Here is a 21,402-nt window from a genome sequence, read left to right as displayed (position 1 = left end):
TAAGAAGCTACCTCTGTAAGCCACGTCAGATTGACTCATAGCTCTATGGTGGTTATATCCACATAGGAAGCAAAATACAATAAATAATCCCCATTACTATCACATATTTACAGTATATTATGCAGTGAGAGGATGGAAGATGCTATAGCTGAAAAATGATTGTTACACCCCTAGAGGAGTTGCATTATCCATCACCATACAGTCTTAAATTGTTTGCCGTATTAAACTTTTTGTTCTCTATTTTTAGGTGTCTGGACTCCATTTATTCTTTTCCCCATAATGACTGCTTTGTGCCTAAAGAAACTAATGGGTCAGGCCCTAAGGACTGATGCTAATTTTCTCACTAGATGTTTTGCCACTTTGGGGGCACAACCAATGCGCACCACAATGATCTCTCACACCTGGGTCGATCTGGAGCAGTCTAAAAGAGGATTTCTCTCTGTCCTTACAAAAACGTTCTGTACATACAAAGATGCTGAGGAAAAGGTGAAAGGAAAGAAAAACGCCAATGCCAGAAAAACCATTGACACTGTTGGGAGGAAAATCCCTCATCGAATTATTCGCCTGATTGATGAAAATGGAGAGGATCAGGGACAAGTACACAGAGCGGATGTGATTCGTATTATGGATGAAAAGGAGTTGAAGCTTGTTGTGCTGAAGGAGTCAGCAGACCCTCCCGTGTACAGACTAATGAGCGGTCAGCAGATTCACGAAGAGCGCCTCAAACTTAGAGACAAACAGAAAGCTAGCACCAAAAAGGGTATGCGATGCACTTGTTAATTAAGCTTTGATTCCGACAGCTGTTCTTCCAAATATTGATTGGGATGCATTCTTCTGTTGAATGTGGACTAAAATGGCTGATACTTTATTCTCAGCTGGTAATTCTTAGCTGATACTTTATTCTCAGCTGATAATTGGAAAGAGCTTGTGTTAGTTACAATGCCACTTTCTTAAGTACATGCATATAGGTCTGTTTGTTCTTATGGATGGACCATCTGATACACCAGCCAGGCCAATAGAGTGTAAATCTGCAGGGTGGCGCATTCCATGATTCCATATGAGCCCAGAACTAATCTCCTGAGAACCATGGATTTTTTTGTTTACGTTCTTGCTCTTAAGACCGTACGCTTAAATTGACAGTTGCAGAAAATAGTTAAGTGGTCAGGAGTAGGGCTTAATACATATACGTAGAAATATAAACATACATATTTTTGGCAGAATTTGGCAGTTGTTACAGAATTTGGATAAATTGATAAATTCAGGTAAAGTACAAACTTGCATTATAAGTCTTCTTGGTTAAGAAGTCCAACATTTTGGAAAAGACTGAATTGCCCTTATTTGATGGAATGAAGTTAACCTTTTGTTAATCATGTTAAGAACTATTATGTTATCAGAGAAGCAAATTGTGGGGATGGCTAGAAGTACTTTTTCATTTACATCTGATTCAGGTTAGCACCCCTTCTTGATAGGGGTGACCAGGATACACTGATGCATGCTTCTGTAATATTTAGACCAGAAGTCCCTAATATTTTTGAGCCTGTGAGCTTCTTTGGAATTCTGACACAATGATGGACGCAACCACAAAATGGCTGCCATAGGAGGTGGAGCCAACCACAAAATGTCAGGAAGTGAGGTCATGCATAACTCTGATAGTAACTCTTCAACCTTTCAGGTAGAAGATCTACTTAACACAATGCCTTTTAAAAGGATATATTTCAAAATATTTTGCATACACACAACTTACCTTCGGCCACACAGGGAAGTTGCTTGCATTGTGCTGCTGAAGCAATTTTTTAAAAGTCTACACAGCCAATCAAAAGCCCTGCTGGGCAAAGGTCACACCTGGTCACACCACTTGGTGAACACCCACAGCTGTTGCATAGAGGATCCCTGTTCTAGACTGCTGTAACACACGGTTTTGAAACCGCACCAAGCATTTATATACTAGCAGAGAAGGGGGAGAATCCTAGTATCTAGGATAGAAAATCGAAAATCTCCTGCAGGCATCTTGGCCCTTCACTTGGAGAAGAGCCCAAATAAAAGTCTCGGATACAGCTAGTTTTGCTGCTAATGTAAAAGGAAGGAGGGGCCCCCACTGACCACCAAAAAGCCTATGCTGGGAATCAGGGGACCAGCATGGACAAAAGCCATGTGGGACAGGGGTTGTAGTAGGGAGAGTATTTTGGGTGAGTTCGAGTGAAAAAGAAGGCTGGATCCACCCCAGTGTATTGGGATGAAGTAGTACTGAAGAATATTCCAAGAATGTTCATTAGATACAAATAAGCATTTGTTTGGGCTTTTTGAAGCTTTGTGCTAATCATTTGTTAATGACTGTGAAAGCTGCTGGCATTCAGATAGCTGCCCCACTGATGAGCATATTCATGTGGTGGTGATTAAAACCTCTCAAAGAGGTAAATGGGCTATGTTTTCACATTTACAAAGGAAGACAGTTTCTACCAAGCTCTTCTTTTATAAATTCATAACCATAATCCGTTCAGCACAGGCTACAAAAAAAGAATCACAAAGATACCCCAGGGAGTTTCTTAACTGCAGGCCTTGCTTACCCTGGCTGTCTTTCTGACCATTTTATGCAACAAAATTCTACCTATGTAAGTGTACTTAACCACAGTTTCCCCCCTCTGGTATTCTACAGTAATCGAAGCAGTCTAGTCCATTTGGTCCTTTGCTCTTGCTCAAGTATTGCTGTTAAACTAGCAGCAGCTCTCTGGGTTCTCCGGCAGAGGAAGGTCTTGGACTTTTGCTACCGGAGATCCTGATGCCTGAACTTGGCACCTTCTACTTGCAAAGGATGTGCTCTGCCACTAAGCCACAGCCCCTCCTTTCCATTATAACTACCTCTCCCAGGTTTTATCCTCACCAATGTAGATTCAAAACACATAGATCAGTTTCTCTATTATAACCATCAGCTTTTTCAGATTTGAGAACTGCTTTAATCCCAACCTGCACAGTGTGTGTGTGTAAAGTGCCGTCAAGTCGCAGCCGACTTATGGTGACCCCTTTTGGGGTTTTCATGGCAAGAGACTAACAGAGGTGGTTTGCCAGTGTCTTCCTCTGCACAGCAACCCTGGTATTCCTTGGTGGTCTCCCATCCAAATACTAACCAGGGCTGACCCTGCTTAGCTTCTGAGATTTGACGAGATCAGGCTAGCCTGGGCCATCCAGGTCAGGCAACCTGCACAGTAGGGCCCAGTTATTTTGAACATCTCTCTTCCTCCTTCCACTTTTCTTTAAAAAAGCATTAAGAAAATTAAGATGTGGAGTATTGGTATGACCTAGTTATGGGTTGCTCAAACCTGGATGGCCTAGGCTAGCCCAATGTCGTTAGATCTCAGCAGCTAAGCAGGATCAGCCCTGATTAGTACTAGGATGGGAGACCACCACGGAAGTCCAGGGTTGCTATGCATAGCAAGGCAGTGGCAAAATACTGGTTAGTCTCTTGCCTTGAAAACCCTACTTGGTTGCCATAAGTCAGCTGCGACTTGACATAATTTTCCACCACCAGCTATGGGTTATGTTCCACCACAGGAGGACAGTACATTAGAAGGAAATTGGCAAGGGCGATGAAATAACCTTTATTAGAATGAGTCAGGTTTCACAGTGTGTGTATGACCTTTCAGGTTACATGGAATTCTTGCACAGGATTCAGGTTATTAAAAAAAGGATATCTTGTGGCAGAACACCTCTTGTTAATTTTCCATTCTGGACTTTGCAGACTTATTTGGAATTATACCTTGGGCAAGAGATCTTGAGTTAGCACCATGATGGGCCACAAAAGGCAAGGTACAGCCTCCACTGCTTCTCAGCCTCAGAGGGAAGATTCAAGTGGCACATAACCTGAATTGCCAATACTGAAACAGCTGTAATTGGCCTTGGCCCTTAAAAAAAGAGATAAAGGTAGACAAATTCCTGTTTTGGTCCATGGAGGGCTGGGGAATCAAAGTAATACTAGCGTAATATCCTTATTAATTCATGCCATCGTATTCCCTATTACTATGTATGGGTGTGAGAGCTGGACAATGAAGAAAGCTGATAGGAAAAAAGTAGACTCTTTTGAAATGTGGTGTTGAAGGAGAGCGTTACTGATACCCTGGACTGCCAAAAAAACAAATCAGTGGGTTTTAGAACAAATCAAGCCTGAATTGACCCTAGAAGCTAAAATGACTAAACTGAGGCTGTCGTACTTTGGACATATTATGAGAAGACAAGAGTCACTGGAAAAGACAATCATGCTAGGAAAAGTTGAAGGCAGCAGGAAAAGAGGGAGACCCAACAAGAGATGGATTGACTCTATAAAGGAAGCCACCGCCCTCAATTTGCAAGATCTGAGCAAGGCTGTTAAGGATAGGACACTTTGGAAGACATTGATTCATAGGGTCGCCATGAGTCAGAAACGACGTGACGGCACTTAACACACACAATATCCTTATTAGGACCAACTAAACAATCACAAATTTTATCAGGCCAGCTGTTGAGTAAAGTATGATGGGTGGAAGAAAGATGCTGCTGGATACAAGGGCGAGACCAAGGCCAATTAGTTTACACCATGCTAAGTCCTAGTGCTACTGGGGCAAAGACAGTAGATCTCCCTCAAATATAAGAGCCACCAGTAATTCAGGTTGCTGTCTAGTGCGGAAAATACAGATCCTGTGTAAAGCACTTAGCAGCAGTAAAGGAAAACCTGGTAGTCCTCATGTTAGCATAGGTGGTGCACTAGAAGCCAAACGAGATAGTATTACCTAGTTCTTGGAGGGCACAAAGTCCCTGTGATGAATGCCCCTATATGCCTGCTGATGGAAATTAAGAGGGGCAACAAGTTCGCATATGTATGAAAGAGCAAGAGTCCAGTAGCACCTTAAAGACTAAAAAAAATTCTGGCAGGGTATCTGAAGAAGTGAGCTGTGGCTCACAAAAGCTCACACCCTGCCAGAAATTTTGCTAGTCTTTAAGGTGCTACTGGACTCTTGCTCTTTTCTATTGCTAGTGATAGACCAACACGGTTACCCATCGTGGCATACATATATGAGATTGCTAATGAAAAGTTCGGCAGCCTTTTGGTCCCATCTGTCTTCCAAGGCCCTTTAGTGTAGTGTACAATTCTATTTTAATTAAGCTACAAAAGACTTCAGCATAGATTAGAAGCCCCACTTCACCTGTAATCATACTTTGAAAGAATAAAAGGGTGGATTCAAGAGCAAGCAGGAAACAATCCTGGCTGAGCAACTTGTCAATGTAGGGGCCTAGTTTAGGATGCAACTATGTGGAATTTGCAGGCTCTTGCTTTGTATTTTAAACAGGACCTGTTCAGCAGAAGGAACTGACTTTTACCACAGCTATTGCACAGCACGATTTAGATGTGAAGGTGAAACAAATTCAGCAGTGGATTGAAAAGAAGCATCATGTCAGGGTTACGGTGCAGGAAAAGAAAATCGCTGATGGACCAGAAAAGATGGTAAGCGTGAGGAACAAAGTGATCTTTGATCTTTTGTGTGGTTACTTACAATTAAGATCGCTAACATTACCTACCGTATGTAGTCAGAGATACATATATATTTTGTACAGGTCTGTGTGAAGGTGTCCCACTTTCCCATTCAGACTAAGGCCATTTATGCACGGGAGGCTTTGCCACTCTCTAGATGCACATTTTCCCCATCTGAATTATTAAAACTGCATGGGGGCTTATTTTTAGTTCTGAGAATTGTAGTTTTGTATCCTCCTTCAAGTGTCATCACTCCACAAGCTGAACAGCAGTATGGAGGCAGGGGGATGTAGTGGTTAAGAGTGGTGGTTTGGAACAGTGGACTTTAATCTGGAGAATCGGGTTTGATTCCTCACTCCTCCACATGAATGGCAGATGCTAATCTGGTGAACTGGGTTGGTTTCCCCACTCTTCCACATGAAGCTAGCTGGGTGACCTTGGGCTAGTCACAGCTTTCTTAGAGCTCTCTCAGCCCCACCTACCTCACAGGGTGTCTGTTGTGGGGAAAGGAAGGTGATTGTAAGCCTGTTTGAGTCTTCCTTAAGTGGTAGAGAAAGTTGACATAAAAACCAACTCTTCTTCAATTGCAATGGAACTTAGCAACAAGACAATGTAAAGATTAAGGGATGATGGGCCCAATCCCCACTGGCAAACAAATGGCTGCCGATACGAGGTTTATCAGTGGCTGGTATTATCGGATTTACAGTTGCATCTTTTGACCAAGCGTGTAATACAGTTCATATTGCCAAGCCTGCTTCTCATTTTCAGCTAAAGCTCTTCGAGCGGATTTTGGAGACCATGTCAGACAAAGCTACTTACCTCTCCCCGCCTCGTGTTCTTAACGAAAATAGAAGTATGTGTGTATACAGACATATGTCGGAGAAAGAACTCCATGAGTATAAACGTATGGAAAAAGAAAAAAGTACACAGAAGGACAATGAAAAGGAACCTACTGAGTCGTGTCTTCAAGAACAATGATATATTTTTTTTAATACAAAGTGGAAACATTTCAGAACAAATTGAGTTTTCTGTACAGGCTGCAAACTTACCAACAGTGACTTCATAAAGCCATTCATGTGCATGAAACTCATCTACAACTCTAGTCTAGACACAGTGTTTCAACAGCTGGCAGGGTATTCTTCACATTGTTTTGTGCGGTCAAAGTCTCATCTATTGCCAGTTCATTTCTTTGCTGTGCTTTAGGTGGAATGTAGCCACTGAGGCGAGAGGCCAGACTCCGCTTGGGACGCTGTTTCTAGAATTAAGAACGAACACAACAAGGTCCATCATAAAGAGAAAGCATTAAAGATTTTTTAAAAACGTTATTGTGTACATTTATGGTCCTTTTTGGGTGAAAATTATGTATATGTGATTTGGGGGAGGGGCTGTGGCTCAGTGGTAGAGCATCTGCTTGGCATGCAGAAGGTCCCAGGTTCAATCCCCAGCAGCTCCGGTTAGAGGGATTAGGCAAGTAGGTGATGTGAAAGACCTTGAAACCCTGGAGAGCCACTTGAGACCATGAGAGCCGCTGCAGGTCTGAGTAGCAGACAATACTGACTTTGATGGACCAAGGTCTGATTCAGTATAAGGCAGCTTCATGTGTTCATGTGATGCTTTGAAATACTAGGTCCTGTTTTCATGTCAAGAATCCATTTTTCTATCCATTTTATAAGGGACAGCAATCAGTTTCTAGACCCTCTGTTTCCTCTATTTCCCCTTTAAGAGTTTCAGTAGCCTTCCCCAACTATTGCCCTCAGTCCCAGGATCAATCCCCAGCATCTCCAGTTAAAAGGACCAGGCAGTATATGTTATGAAAGACCTCCGCCTGAGAACCCTGGAGAGCTGCTGCCAGTCTTAGTAGACAGTACTGACCTTGATGGACCAGTGGTCTGATTCAGTATAAAGGCAGCTTCATGCGTACTAAGATGGAAATTACAATTCCCTTCAAGTTATGCTTTAGACAACATCCCATATCAATCCAGGGACTCACCCCTGGTAGTACCCTTAATAGAAAACTTGGCTTTCTTCAATTTCTCTCGCAGAGAGGAACCTCAAGATTTCTTTTAGGCAACATTTCAGACAATTGTAATTACTTCAGCTACATAATCTAGAAAGTGAACCTGCTCAGCAATGTGGGATTCAGGTAGATCCCTATGTTAGCAACCTGGCCCCTCACCCAGAAAAGTCCTGCAAATCACAATCGAGGAATGGCTGCTCTGAAGGCAAAATGATTCAAGAGTTTGACTTACCTTTAAATTCAGCTTCCTCTTCTCTGGGTCATGTACAATGGCATGCCTTACGAGACTTTGCTGTAAAGAACAACAGTGCTGTTTATACAAGGCCTAAAAAGGAAGAATGTGGACTTCTAAAGCCTACTTTTAAACGCCTACTTTCATTGCGAAGGCTTTTCCACAGCCAGGGTGGTCACATGAGAATGGCCTTTTCTCCTCATGGAAAGAGACAATATGGCTCTGAAGATTGAACACGGTGGTATAAGTCCTTCCACAGCCGTCTCTTGGACATCTGAACACATCCCTCTCCAAGGCATGAATTTTTTGGTGGCATCTGAGGTAATCTTTACGGGTAAATGTTTTGGCACAAACAATGCAGACTACTGGTTCTGAAGGAGAAAAAGACAAATTACTGGCAAGAGTTCCCAGTTTCTAAGCAGCAGAATCTAGCAGCAATCCCTCATTTCTTCCCCAGCAAATAGCAGTATGCGTGCATGCTATCTGAATAGCACAACACAATACCATAATATGTTACCATGACCCCAGACCTTAGCAAATTTTCCCCAATCACCTTTCATGCCTTCCAGCCCTATCAATTACATACACACACAGGATCCTTACACTCAACACGCAAGTGATAGTATAGCAGAATAGTTATGAGATTAGCTATGAATTGTGAAGAGCTTGGATCAGATCTCACCTGTGACTTAATAAGCTACTATTTCTGAGCCACACCGCCACCTCCCCATTTGCAATATGGGCTTAATATTGACTATTGTAGGGTTGATATAGGAGCCCTGTGGTGCAGAGTGGTAAGCTGCAGTACTGCAGTCCAAGCTCTGCTCACGACCTGAGTTTGATCTTGACCGAAGTCGGATTCAGGTAGCTGGCTCAAGGTTGACTCAGCCTTCCATCCTTATGAGGTCGGTAAAACGTTTATCCAGCTTGCTGGAGGTAAAGGGAAGATGACTGGGGAAGGCACTGGCAAACCACCCTGTAAACAAAGTCTGCCTAGTAAACATCGGGATGTGACATCACTCCATGGGTCAGGAATGACTCGGTGCTTGCACAGGGGACCTTTACCTTTTTTAGGGTTGATAACAAGGATTGCTAAATACGCATGATTTACTGTATCTTTGACATTCTTACCCACTATATAAGTGTGTGTGCCTGCCTATAGCTACTCATCTGCCCCAAACGTTACCCAAACGTGAACAGTATACTAAATGGCCTATTGTTACTTGGAGTTGAACATGAAAAAGTCAGAGTAGATTAACTCACAAAAGAACAATGATTTAAATAAGGAATATAGCAGACTTCGGGATGAGCTTTTAGAGTGAAATTCCGTGTGTTTCAGCAACTTACCGACATGTCCAGTTTTTGCATGTTTCCGGAGCTGTGACCATGTTTTCCCGATAAACGAACAGCCATCTTTTTTGCATGTATAGCCTATTAAAAGATGCAAAGCTGAAGTTTAAAACAGCCTTCCTGTAGGACACTCACAATTCTAATTCACCAAGCTTTTGCTACCTGTGCAAACAACTGTTTCAACCCACAAATTGGGGAAGGGCTGTGGCTCAGTGGCAGAGCATCTGCTTTACATGCTGAAGGTGCCAAGTTTGATCCCCAGCATCTCCCGTTAAAAGGATCAGTGGTAGGTGATGCGAGAGACCTCTACCCAAGACCCTGAAGAGCTGCTGTCAGTCTGAGTAGGCTCAGAATAAGGCAGCTTCCCAGTGTAATGAGAACTGCCTCACAAGCACACTTGCCACAGAAATGAACTGCATTACTGCTTAGAAACCACTGTCATTCTACATGGACCACTGGGCAAGTGATGATTTACCATGTCACTTGAGAAAGACCGCCAGATTGTTCTCTTTAAAGTCAACCTTATGCTATATATATAGGTGCAAGATCTCTTTTAGAAGTGTGCTGAATTTGAGAACATACACAGGTATTTAGACATCTCACCTAGTCACTTTCTGCTCTTTCCCCCCACCCCCAAGTAGGGTATCCCATCAATTAAAACACTCAGTTCAAGTCAGAACTGGATGCCTTAAATAGCCTCAATCCATACACATGGCTTGATTCAACTGTGTGTGTTAAGTGCCATCAAGTCACAGCCGACTTGTAGCAACTCAGTAGGATTTTAAAGGCAAGAGACTAACAGAGGTGGTTTGCCATTGCATAGCAACCCTGGTATTCCTTGGTGGTCTCCCATCCAAGTACGAGCCAGGGCCAACCTTGCTTAGCTTCTGAGAGCTGATGAGATCAGGCTAGCCTGGGCCATCCGGGTCAAGGCTGATTCAACTGCTGTATATGAACTGAAAAATAAGCCCTGTAAAACGAACTGGGAGAAATCAATTAAGGAAAGACTGGAAGTTGTAGAAAGAACTGTTTCAGCAGCAGTGTACTTTAGATTTCCCCTTTCCTAAGTCTTAGCACTCCTTGAGGTGATAATGCCTATTGCTTGGATCCTGCAAAGAGTTCTACAGATGGGAGGGAGGGTGATTTTCTCTGATTCTCCCCTCCCACCACAGACCCCCATTCCCTCCCAGCTATTCCTAGGGTCTTCCGTCCCCCAGGAACAGCATTTTAGGGGGCATTTGGGGCTGCAGTAAGGAGAGGTAGGAAGTTGCACTCTCTGGATAGAAACCTTCTATTCATTAAAATTTCAGGCAGGATCCAAACTCGTGTTTTGGCTAAGCATTGCAGGCGGACACACTGGCTGGGCCAGACATTCCCCTATACAGAAGGTATTTCTTGCACTTAAAAAACATGATACTAGGAGAAGGCAGGGCTGGAACCAGATTCCCAGACATGCCAAACTTCTGTTTGCAAGGAACACAGGCATGTTTAATCATGTAGCAGTCTCACCACCTCTGGGAGACTTATGTCTTCATCTATCACTAAAACAAAGAATGCATACCAGAGAAAGAGTTACGCACCAGTCCAGTGTGGTGTAGTGGTTAAGAGCACCGGACTAGAATCTGAATAACCCAGGTTCGAATCCCCACTTGTGCCAAGGCAACTCGATGGGTGGCCTTGGGCCAGTCAGTCTCTCAGCCTAGCCTACCACACAGGGTTGTTGTGAAAATAAAATGGAGGAGAACAACGTAAGCTGCTTTGGGTCCCCACGGAGGAGAAAGGTGGGGTATAAATAAATTTAATAAATAAATACTAGAATGTCAATCACAGTTGAAGGTAGTACGGATTGCTTCCCAGCTAGAGTGTTTAGGAACAGGAGGCAAACTTACATACTCCTTTTCCATCTTCAGGTCTGTATCTGTACCACTAAAAAGAGGGCAGATGCAAGATAGTGAGGAGAGTGCTGGGACAAGCTAAGGTATTTTTCCTACCTCCTAAATATTCTCAGTTAAATTTTTAAAAGGTTGCTGGAGCTCCTAATGCCAGTATATAGTTTCCCGGTGAACGATCCCAGCTGTGAAGGCACTGGGAATGCTGTTGGCTTCTCCTCGGCATACACAGCATTATTACCACGCTCTCTGTACCAATAAGAATTTAACTGTAGGGCAGCCAGACAAGAAATAGCACCCAACTCCGCGTGCCAGAAGCAGGGCACAAAAACCAGACAAAGCAACGTTGTCTAGCTTAAGCTGCTTGAACCCCCTGTGACGACGGCAGGTGTGTCATCAAACTCAGTTCTGCCCCAGTCCGGAGGGGAGATAACAATTTAATAGGAAAAGGGGCCAGTGTGTGAAGCTGTGAGGAGTAGGTTTCTATTCCAACAGGGTAGGATCCAAGTTTTGGCCCTTGGTAGAAACAGGTTAAGAGCAAGTGTGGTGTAGTGGTTTAGGTGTTGGACTAGGATCTGGGCGACTCAGGTTCGAATCCCCGCTCTGCCATGGAAACTTGTCAGGTGACCTTGGGCCAGTCACACACTTTTAGTCTTGACCCTGGCATGTATTTGGATGGGACACCTCCAAGGAATACCAGAGGCGTGATTCAGAGGCAGGCAATGGCAAACCACCTCTGAACACCTCTTGCCTTGAAGTCACCATAAGTCAGCTGTGCCCAGACAGCAAAAACAAAACCGGTTAACACCCAGGATGATTTATAACGTTCTTCCACCTAGCAATTCAAGTGACGTCTCCCTACCTATTCTATGTGCACTGCTGTTATGAGCCTGCCTAACTTCTACGGCTTACTACTTTGGCATGGCTGAAGGAAAGAGCCTCAATTACCTTCATGGGTCTTTTCGTGGCGTTTTAACTGATGAGGCATAGAAAAGCGCTCTCCGCATCCTTGGTGACTACATCTAGGGGGCAAGCACACACACATTGAGACAAAACTAAGCAAAGTGTACACACAGCATGCCCTCCCATAAATATGGCCAGCTCTCTCTGTACTCCTGCCATCCCTCTGAAGATTAACAGGACCATTTGATAACATGATAATAACTGTTCAAGAAGTCGTCAGTAATAGGCCCAAACCTGTCTTTGGTCTTCACACAAGTTTAAAAATATTTATTCATTCATTTACAGCCTGCCTTTCTCATTGGGACTCAAGGTTTATTAACAAAATATAAAAACTATTCAAACAAACAGTCAAGACCTCCAATAAACCATGCAGTGGGACCAGGATTGCAGAACTGGAGAACGACGCAGACCAAAAACGGTCTAAGGCATGCCATACCGTAATGCAGACAGCAATAAAAGGAAACAGATTATTGTCCTATCTCTTATAAAAGCAATCTCCTGAGCAGTTCCATTTATACTACAGTCAGTGATGCAGGGTGGAAACTTTTCTAATGCTGTATTTATCCATGGAAATTTTTTGCCCTGCGTATGTATGCTGTTCTGCTGCAAATCAGCCACATTTGATTGTCTAAGTGTCGGATAAGAAGCATGGACAAACCTCAGTGCTCGTCCATGATACAAGCTTGTACATGGTATATTTAACCTTGTTGTGTTAACATTATTTAAACATGAACATTTTCCAATTAAAATTTGCCCAGAAAATTTACATCACTGACTGCAGCTCTAATCCTTTTATAAAAAGGCCCTTCTATGCATCTCCCATAAGTTCTCAGCCACAGTTCACTACCTGGATGGTAACTGGCAAAATCAAAACTAAAATATTTATGGAGTCATCCATTTGCTAGGAGCCCCGTGGTGCAGAGTGGTAAGCTGCAGTAGTGCAGTTCAAGCTCTGCTCATGACCTGAGCGCGATCCCGACGGAAGTTGGTTTCAGGTAGCCGACTCAAGGTTGACTCAGCCTTCCATCCGAGGTAGGTAAAATGAGTACCCAGCTTGCTGGGGGAAAGGGAAGGTGACTGGGGAAGGCACTGGCAACCCACCCCGTAGACAAAGTCTGCCTAGTAAATGTTGGAATGTGACGTCACCCCATGGGTCAGGAATGACCTGGTGCTTGCACAGGGGACCTTTACCTTTTACATTCATTTGCAGGGCACTATGCCGAGTTTCATAAACAAAGCAAGAAACGCAGAGAGGTCCCTACTCTGCCCGCATTGAGTCTACAAATCTTAAATAGTGAGGACTCCAGAAGAAACAAAGGGTAGAGAAACAACGGTAGGAAGATGTGCTCAGATGCAGCTACATGTGCTTAAACTTGATTACAGTTCATTTGTTTTCACAACTACAAATTAGGAGGCGGTTCATTATGCAGGTACCACAAGTTAGACATATAAGTGAATTGGGTTTTTTGTGCTAACTTGTTGGTAGAAACACAGATGCAACCCCAAGCCCCACTAAAACGAAGCAACTTCCTTTCAGATAAATGTGTCTGGACAAAATGTTGGCTTTCCACAGCATGGAAACAAAAACTGCCTGTTGTATACAAAAGCCCTATCTGTAATTTTGCTTATGCAAGCAATTGTTCAATCAGAAGTTTAACAGCAAAGCCTCTGCCAATGCAAATCACTGCTCTGAGCCTAGCTAGAGGAAATGCTTGGAGATCGAGGGCTGATCTTCCCAACATTTATTTTTCTTTCTAAGCACAGGAACCTTTCCCCCGTTCAGCTATCCCAGACTTCAAATGCCACCCCTACCCACTATTTACAAAGCAGAAAGCTCATTAACTCGTGAAAAAGGTACTGCCTTGCACGCTATGAGACTGGAAGTGGCACCCTAGTCAGGACAGGCATGAACAGGTCAGACCATTTCCACTATTTTCTGATATAAATCAAAAGCTGAGAGCCTAACCTCAGGCTTCCAATAAAGCAATGTTTCAAAAGGTAACCGTCATTGTGATCTAGAAGCACTGAAAACATCAGTATTGTTTCCGACACGCAATGGTATTTTAAAAGAATAGGCAGCGTTAGATGATTCACTTACTTGAAGAATCGCTCTCCAGTATGTTGACACTGATGAATTTTTAACTGCTGGTGTTTTTTAAAAAACTTCCCACAGTTTTCAAAGTCACACTGTTTGGAAAAAAAAATCAAGTTAGTTGCTGTTAAGAGACAGGCCCAGGTGAATTTATGCTAGTGCGTGATGTATTTTGAGGCTTCCTCAAGGCCGCCATAGGAATCCATGGCAGAGTTGGGCACAGGACTTGGATCTCTGGGCTTTTAGTCCACCACGTGACCCAGTGGGAAAATTCATAGAATAAAATCATAGAGTTGGAAGGGACCACCAGGGTCATTTAGTCCAACCCCCTGCACAATGCAGGAAATTCACAGCTACCTCCCCCCCCACACCCCCAGTGACCCCTACTCCATGCCCAGAAGATGGCCAAGATGCCCTCCCTCTCATGAACTGCCTAAGGTCATAGAATCAGCACTGCTGACAGATGGCCATCTAGCCTCTTCTTAAAAACCTCCAAGGAAGGAGAGATTGCCACCTCCTGAGGAAGCCTGTTCTACTGAGGAACCGCTCTGTTAGAAAAGTCTTCCTAATGTCTAGACGGAAACAATTTTGATTAATTTCAACCTGTTGGTTCTGGTCCGACCTTCTGGAGCAACAGAAAACAACTTGGCACCCTCCTCTACGTGACAGCCCTTCAAGTACTTGAACATGGTTACCATATCCCCTCTCAGTCTTCTCCTCTTCAGGCTAAACATACCCAGCTCCTTCAACCTTTCCTCATAGGATTTGGTCTCCAGACCTCTCACCATCTTTGTTGCCCTCCTCTGGACAGATTGTCTACATCTTTCTTAAATTGCGGTGCCCAAAACTGAACACAGTACTCTGTTCATGTACTAAGACCCCCAAGACTGAAATGGGCCAAGTCCTTTGCACAGCCTAGATGTCCACTACAACCTGTGCTCTGCACGCAAATAGGGAAGTTTTTCCCAGCCCCAGCATACAATGGGAAGGTCTGCCTTGCCCACATGCTGAACCGCAGCTCAGCAATGGAACTGTTTCAGGAATCAGCTACATCACAATATCAAGTATTAGTTATTAATTTTACTTAGGATATTTCTTTGCTGCCTCTTCAGAGTCCTGCTCTAGGCAGCTTACAACTAAAACATCACAGTATTAAAAGCACACCATTAAAATTCTCTGTAAAACAGAAGCATACCATTAAAAAGCTAGTAAGATAAACCCCCCTAATTGAAAGCCTGGGGGAAAGATGTATTTTGGCCCAGTGCCTAAAAGCTAGTAAAGCAAACAAGCAATATTAGAAACGATTCTCTAGTTCTAAGTAAGCATGATAGAACAATGAGTGCTACTTACCACATACTGGCGATTGTTATGTTTGCATCCCATGTGCTTATTCAAGTTTGATCTTGTTGCAAATTTTTTATTGCAGCCATCAATTGTACACCTGCAAATGTAGATATTTATGTTCTCAGCAATTAAAATAAGAATTAACATGAGAGCCAACGTGGTGTAGCGGCAGGAGTACCGAAGTGGTAGGACCTGGGAGACCCAAGTCGGAATCCCCACTCTGCCTTGGAAGCCTGCTGAGTGAACATAAACCAGTCACCCACCGTCAGCCTAAACTCCCTCTGCGAGGTGTACAGAACAGGAGTAACCTACTCCAGTCTTTTCAGTTGACTTTTGGTTGAGTTTTTCTCCTTTTTCTTTTATTGGTTATTACAACCAACCAGTTCTCATGCAACCAAAATCTTTAGAATCACAAAATGGAGAATTCCGACTCTTCCCACCCACAAATCCAACAGTTTACTTACATAAATTGCTTTTCTTCGGTGTGTACAAGAAAATGGCGCCTAAGATGGAAGTTTCTTGTGAACCTTTTACCACAGCCTTCATAATCACAAACAAAGGGTCGCTGACAAAGAGACAAGAGGGTTATAAGCTAAAGGACACGCTTATGTCTCCTGCCCACCAAACTGCTCTTTCACAGAACATACTGTTCAGGGTTGGTTTCCATGAACTATGGGGACAGTAGCCTCATCTCAGTATTTGAAATTCAAACACTTTGACTTCCCCACTTCCCTGGCTCCCCAAATCACAGATCCAGTTACCATTCTGCCCCCTACCCCACTAGGACCATTCAGCCCTGCTTTCCCCCTGACCATCTTGGCTATTTCTCTCACAATCTACTGCTTCTGTCACAGAGGCGCCACTGCCAATGTTCTACAGGCAGTTCTCACTTTAGGGCATATAGGAAAGACTTTGTAACACTGAATCAGTTTCAATAATTAAGGGCATTATTTTTGACGGTTATGTTCATCATCAGAACTGACAAATTCAGTGTTCATAACATGACGATGGTTTACTGTATGGTGGTGGAAAGTGCCTTATGTTCTCCTTTTTCTTTTATCGCTGACTTGGCAGCCCCATGGCGCAGAGTGGTAAAGCTGCAGTACTGCAGTCAAAAGCTCTGCTCACGACCTGCGTTTGATCACGATGGAAGTCAGTAAAATGAGTACCCAGCTTGCTGGGGGTAAAGTGTAGACAACTGGGGAAGGCACTGGCAAACCACCCCGTAAACATAGTCTGCCTAGTATGTCGGGATGTGACATCACCCGATGGGTCAGTAATGACCCAGTGCTTGCACAGGGGACTACCTTTCCCTTTATAGCTGACTTATGGCAACCCCTAGCGATGTTTTCAAGGCAAAACATGTTCAGAGATGGTTTGCCATTGCCCTGCCCCCACGTGACGACCCTGGTATACCTGGGAGGTCTCCCTTCCAAATACTACCCTTCTTAACTTTCGAGATCTGACGAGATCAGACTAGCCTGGGCTATCCAGGTCAGGGCTTGCTATACAACACACAGTGCACGAACGCTGCTGGAACAAACAGCCCCTAGCTTAGGTGAGAGCAGGTACAGCACAGTGGCTGAAAGATTTACAAGAAGCCTTTCCTTTCTCCATCTCTTTCCCCTGCCGCTCCTTTTCTGCAATTCTTCTCAGAAAATTTTGCTTGTCAAAACAATCCCCATACCAGATGCATCTAATAGAAAAGGGCCAGAGTCCAGTAGCACCTGAAAGACTAACAAAAATATTTTCTGGCAGGGTCTGAGCTTTTGTGAGCCACAGCTCACTTCTTCAGATACAGCTAGAATGTGAATCCATCTGTCTTTAAGTAGAGGAGAGTGAATTCAGACAAGCATTAGTATGTAAATGATAACAGTATGTACATGTGACTAGCAGACGTGATGGGATTAGGTGTGGCATGCAGAAGAGTCTGTGAAGTCCAGGGGAGAGATGGGTGTGGAGAAATCAGCCTTGGTCATGAGCCATCAATGCAAGGTCTTTATTCAGCATTGACTTTAGTTTGAATATCAACTGTAATTCAGCAGTGAGAGAACTGCTACTCTTAAATCTCTCAGATGCATCCAAGGACGCGAGCCTTGGCTCACAAAAGCCTGCCCTAAGATGCACACCGCGCAGGCCACGCAAAACACCCGAGCAAGGCTAACGCCTGACTGAGCAAGCGCCGATCCCCACTAGCAGCCAATCAGGAGCTACCTCGACCGCCATTGGTCGCACACTCCCCGGCACGCTCTAATAGGAACCGTCGCGCTGCTCCTGAGCCCGCCCCTTCCCTCGCCAGGTGCGGCAAGGTTCTCTCCCCGCCCACACTCCCGGGAACGTTCTCTTGGGGGCGGCGCCCTCCCTCGCGGCCCAATCGCCGCGCGCCCTCGCGCCAGGCACCCCTCCAGCGCCGCGCTCACCTCCCCGGTGTGTTTGCAAAAGTGCTCCTGCAGCTTCCCGGCCCTGTTGAAGGTGGCCTCGCAGTCCGGGAAGGAGCAGATGTAACGGGGCGGGACAGGGCAGCAGCTGCCCTCTCCGCCGCCACATGGCTCTCGCTTGCCGGCTGCGGACTGAGTCGCGGCGGCCGCCGCCTGCTCGCGAGCAACCTCCTCTCCGGCCATGCTGCGATCCCGGGCCACGTGACGGCCCTCTTGCGCCGCCCACTTCCTCCTCCTCCTCCTCCTCCTCTCCTTCCAACGAGGAGGGCGTGCGTTGCGCTCCTTCTCTTCCTCCCCTCCCCAATCCGTGCATAACTCACGCTGTCGGCTTTATCGGTTCTCCTGCGCGAGAGATTGGACGGGGAGTGTAGCGGGGTTTGGAGTCTGCGCCCCCAGACCTACTGGGAGGGAAGGGCACGGCTGTCTTGCTCCTTAGTCAGTACTTTTTCCGGTGGTTTTAAGAAAACGGAAAGCATCATCATTATTGGTTCTTGTAGGTTATCCGGGCTGTGTGACCGTGGTCTTGGTATTTTCTTTCCTGACGTTTCGCCAGCAGCTGTGGCAGGCATCTTCAGAGGAGTCACACTGAAGGACAGGGTCTCTCGGTGTCAAGTGGGTAGGAAGAGTAATATATAGTCAGAAAGGGGTTGGGTTGAGCTGAATCATTGTCCTGCAAAAAGCATCCAAGGTAATGTGTTAATCATTGTCCTGCAAGTATCAAGATAATGTGCTAATGAGGGTGTGGTATGTTAATGTGGAACCATTGTATCCTGAAGTGATCTGTTAATGTGTGAAATCCAAAGCTAATCTGCATGGCTATTGTGGACTGTAGTCTTCGTTAGCCTGGAGGTTTTCAGGACAGGAAGCCAAGCCTTATTCATTCTTAAACTCTCTTCTTTTCTGTTAAAGTTGTGCTGATGTTTATGAATTTGCTTCTCTGTGCAATCTGACAAAATAGTTGGTAGAATTGTCCAGTCTTTCAGTGTCTTGGAATAAGACCCTGTGTCCTGTTTGTGTCAGTCCATGTTCAGCCACTGCTGATTTCTCAGGTTGGCACAGCTGCTGGCGAAACGTCAGGAAAGAAAATACCAAGACCACGGTTACACAGCCCGGATAACCTACAAGAACCAATGAACTCTGACCGTGAAAGCCTTCAACAATATCATCATTATTATTTTCAATATAGTTATGGCGACAGTTATTTATTGTAGTCTGAGATAATAATTCATCATTGTAACTTTGTTATTCATCGTATTTTTAAATAGAACACAATGTTAGGATTATATTCAAATGAATTATTTACAATAATAAAAATTATGTCATACTTGGAGAAGGGTGAGTGAATAGGAGGCCAATGGTATTAGATCAGCTGTTACAATTTAAAAACACTCTAAGAACATTGTTAGCAAGGGGGAAAGGGGAGTTAGTTTAGAAACATGTTATGCGTGGGTTGATGGCCCTGTGCCAATGACCCCTCTAGGAGGGGAAAGTGATGTCACTTCCAAGTCCCGGAAGTGATGTTTGTCCATCATCAAAGATCTAGAAATTCCTCCAGTTTTTATGGTAAAGGCCATAGAAGTTGGGGAATTCCTAAAGCATCATAGTGCCTGCTAATGTTTTTCTTAGGGCCCCCTTTCCTGTTCCCCAAACTAAAGAGCCAATCCTGGCTTTCCTCCATCTCGATGGAACAGGAGGGGCTTCAGAAGACCCCAGGAGGAATCAGTTTTATATCTGCAAGGAGGACCCACTCAAACCGCTGCTCCACCTTTGTTATAAGTGGATACTTACCGGTAGTTTGGAACTGCTCAATGGCAGACATTTTTGTGGTGATGCCCTCTGCCTGTTTTGACAATCCATAAGTGTCTACAGGCTCAACAAAGTTGGGAATCCCCATTCTAGTCCATTGAGCTGGGGGAGAAACAGCAACACAAAACATGGGGTTCCTCCACACTGCAACTTGGGCCATGGTTCCTCCAACTTCTCTGTAGCCATGCTACAACCCCTGCTTCTGATTCAATTTATGGTACATGTGCTACAGGTTGGCAGCTCATGGATAGAATATTCTGGATATGGGTAGACCAGAGGAGAGCTGTCATGTTGTACAGATTAAGAGTATAGAAGTGGGAATGGGGACACCCAGGTCCACATCCCCATTCTGCTATGCCATTTGGCTGAGTAACTTTAGAAGAAGAAAAAGACGAAAAGTTGGTTTTTATATGCTGACTTTCTCTACCACTTAAGGGAGAATCAAACCTGCTTACAATCACCTTCCCCTCCCCACAACAGACACTCTGTGAGGTAGGTGAGGCTGAGAGAGTGACTAGCTCAAGGTCACCCAGCTGGCTTTGTGTGTAGGAGTGAGGAAACAAATCCAGTTCACCAGATTAGCCTCTGTTGCTCACGTGGAGGAGTGGGGAATCAAACCCGGTTCTCCAGATCAGACTCCACCGTTCCAAACCACCGCTCTTAACCACTACACCGTGCTGGCTGAGTAACTTTAGGCCACTTCCTTGTTCTCGGCCTAATCTACTTAACGGGATTGGTGTGAGGATATAAGAGGGTGGGGAGAACAGTATATGCCACGCTGACCTGCGTGGAAGAGGGGCAGAATAAGAATTTTAATAGCTAGATGAACTGGACCACTAGGGATGCCTAAAGAAAAATGTCCTGACCCTTTAATTGAGGCTCACTGTGTGGAAATGAACAGATGAAGAGCTTTTCAGTGCAGGGAAGTAAATAAGTTCACATGGCAAATAACACCACATTATAAAAGGGACAGGACATTTTTGCTCCAGGCAGTGAGCAACTTTATGGATCTCTCCCCAGTGTTTGTAACCAACTAGAACCTGTTGGCTCTGGGTAGTCCTGCAGAGAATGCTGAACTAGGTAAGCTTTGGTCTGATCCAACTAAAAAAAAAAAACCCCAAAAAGTTCTTTTGGCTGTATAAAAGAGTTAAAACAATTTTTTTATTTCTGAACTCTTAAGAGACCATACAAGTATGCGATCTCAGGTTGTAAATTTAGAACCCATTGCTAGAACACAAAGAAATCCTAGGCAGGTCTACTACTCCTCATCCTTTTTGTGTGTGTGTGTGTAAAGTGCCATCAAGTCGCAGCCGACTTACGGCGACCCCTTTTGGGGTTTTCATGGCAAGAGACTAACAGAGGTCCTTTTGGGGTCTGTTCAATAAGGATTACTCTCAGGAGAGTGTTTTTAGGATTGCACAGAAAGTTCCCAGGTTTTGTTTTTTAAATAGATTATGTAAATCTACCTCGGGAACATTCAGTGGTTCATAAAATTGCTGTCTTGTTCATTATGATGCCCTCAACATTAAATAAATGAATCTATTTATAGGGAGCTAGATACGATATCTGATGAAGGGAGCTTTGACTCTTGAAAGTTTACCCTGAAAATCTTGTTGGTCTCTAAAGTACTAGACTCAAATCTTCTAGCACAGACCAACCCCTTATCCATGGGCTCAACTACACACCATAGATTCTTCCATGTTTATTTTAAATGCTATTTTTTCCTTTAGCAATTTTTTCAGGATTTATGTAGATATGTATACTGCTTTTCTCC

At 44.3% G+C, this 21,402-nt stretch overlaps 2 protein-coding genes across 2 annotated transcripts; one reads left to right on the top strand and one right to left on the bottom strand.

Annotated features, from left to right (window-relative positions):
• Nucleotides 1-252: 252 nt before the first annotated feature.
• Nucleotides 253-6,475, top strand: MTIF3 (mitochondrial translational initiation factor 3). Its single transcript, XM_056858155.1, has 4 exons — nt 253-760; nt 876-878; nt 5,316-5,470; nt 6,266-6,475. The coding sequence occupies exons 1-4, from the start codon at nt 280-282 to the stop codon at nt 6,473-6,475; spliced, it is 849 nt and encodes a 282-aa protein (XP_056714133.1). The 5' UTR covers nt 253-279.
• An 8-nt stretch (nt 6,476-6,483) lies between these two features.
• GTF3A (general transcription factor IIIA) lies at nt 6,484-19,641 on the bottom strand. Its single transcript, XM_056858154.1, has 10 exons — nt 19,611-19,641; nt 17,805-18,118; nt 15,849-15,949; nt 15,391-15,481; nt 14,047-14,135; nt 11,934-12,007; nt 9,094-9,177; nt 7,888-8,117; nt 7,747-7,806; nt 6,484-6,752 (listed from the first exon to the last, which is right to left on the bottom strand). The coding sequence occupies exons 1-10, from the start codon at nt 19,639-19,641 to the stop codon at nt 6,597-6,599; spliced, it is 1,230 nt and encodes a 409-aa protein (XP_056714132.1). The 3' UTR covers nt 6,484-6,596.
• Nucleotides 19,642-21,402: the final 1,761 nt, after the last annotated feature.

This window comes from Euleptes europaea, chromosome 12 (genome assembly GCF_029931775.1).
Source record: "Euleptes europaea isolate rEulEur1 chromosome 12, rEulEur1.hap1, whole genome shotgun sequence".
NCBI lineage: Eukaryota > Metazoa > Chordata > Lepidosauria > Squamata > Sphaerodactylidae > Euleptes > Euleptes europaea.
The sequence above is the reverse complement of the archived record's forward strand: the minus strand, read 5'-3'. Positions and strand labels throughout refer to the sequence as shown.

What these genes read in the sequence shown, in the direction of transcription:
- MTIF3 (XM_056858155.1), top strand. Translation starts at nt 280, where the DNA reads ATGACTGCTTTGTGCCTAAAGAAACTAATGGGTCAGGCCCTAAGGACT. An exon ending in CTGATGGACCAGAAAAGATG is followed by an intron (nt 5,471 to 6,265) that starts GTAAGCGTGAGG and finishes TCTCATTTTCAG; the next exon opens with CTAAAGCTCTTCGAGCGGAT.
- GTF3A (XM_056858154.1), bottom strand. Translation starts at nt 19,641, where the DNA reads ATGTCTGCCATTGAGCAGTTCCAAACTACCG. An exon ending in TGAGCAGTTCCAAACTACCG is followed by an intron (nt 18,119 to 19,610) that starts GTAAGTATCCAC and finishes CGGATTGGGGAG; the next exon opens with GGGAGGAAGAGAAGGAGCGC. An exon ending in AGAGGAAGCTGAATTTAAAG is followed by an intron (nt 6,753 to 7,746) that starts GTAAGTCAAACT and finishes TCTTAATTCTAG; the next exon opens with AAACAGCGTCCCAAGCGGAG.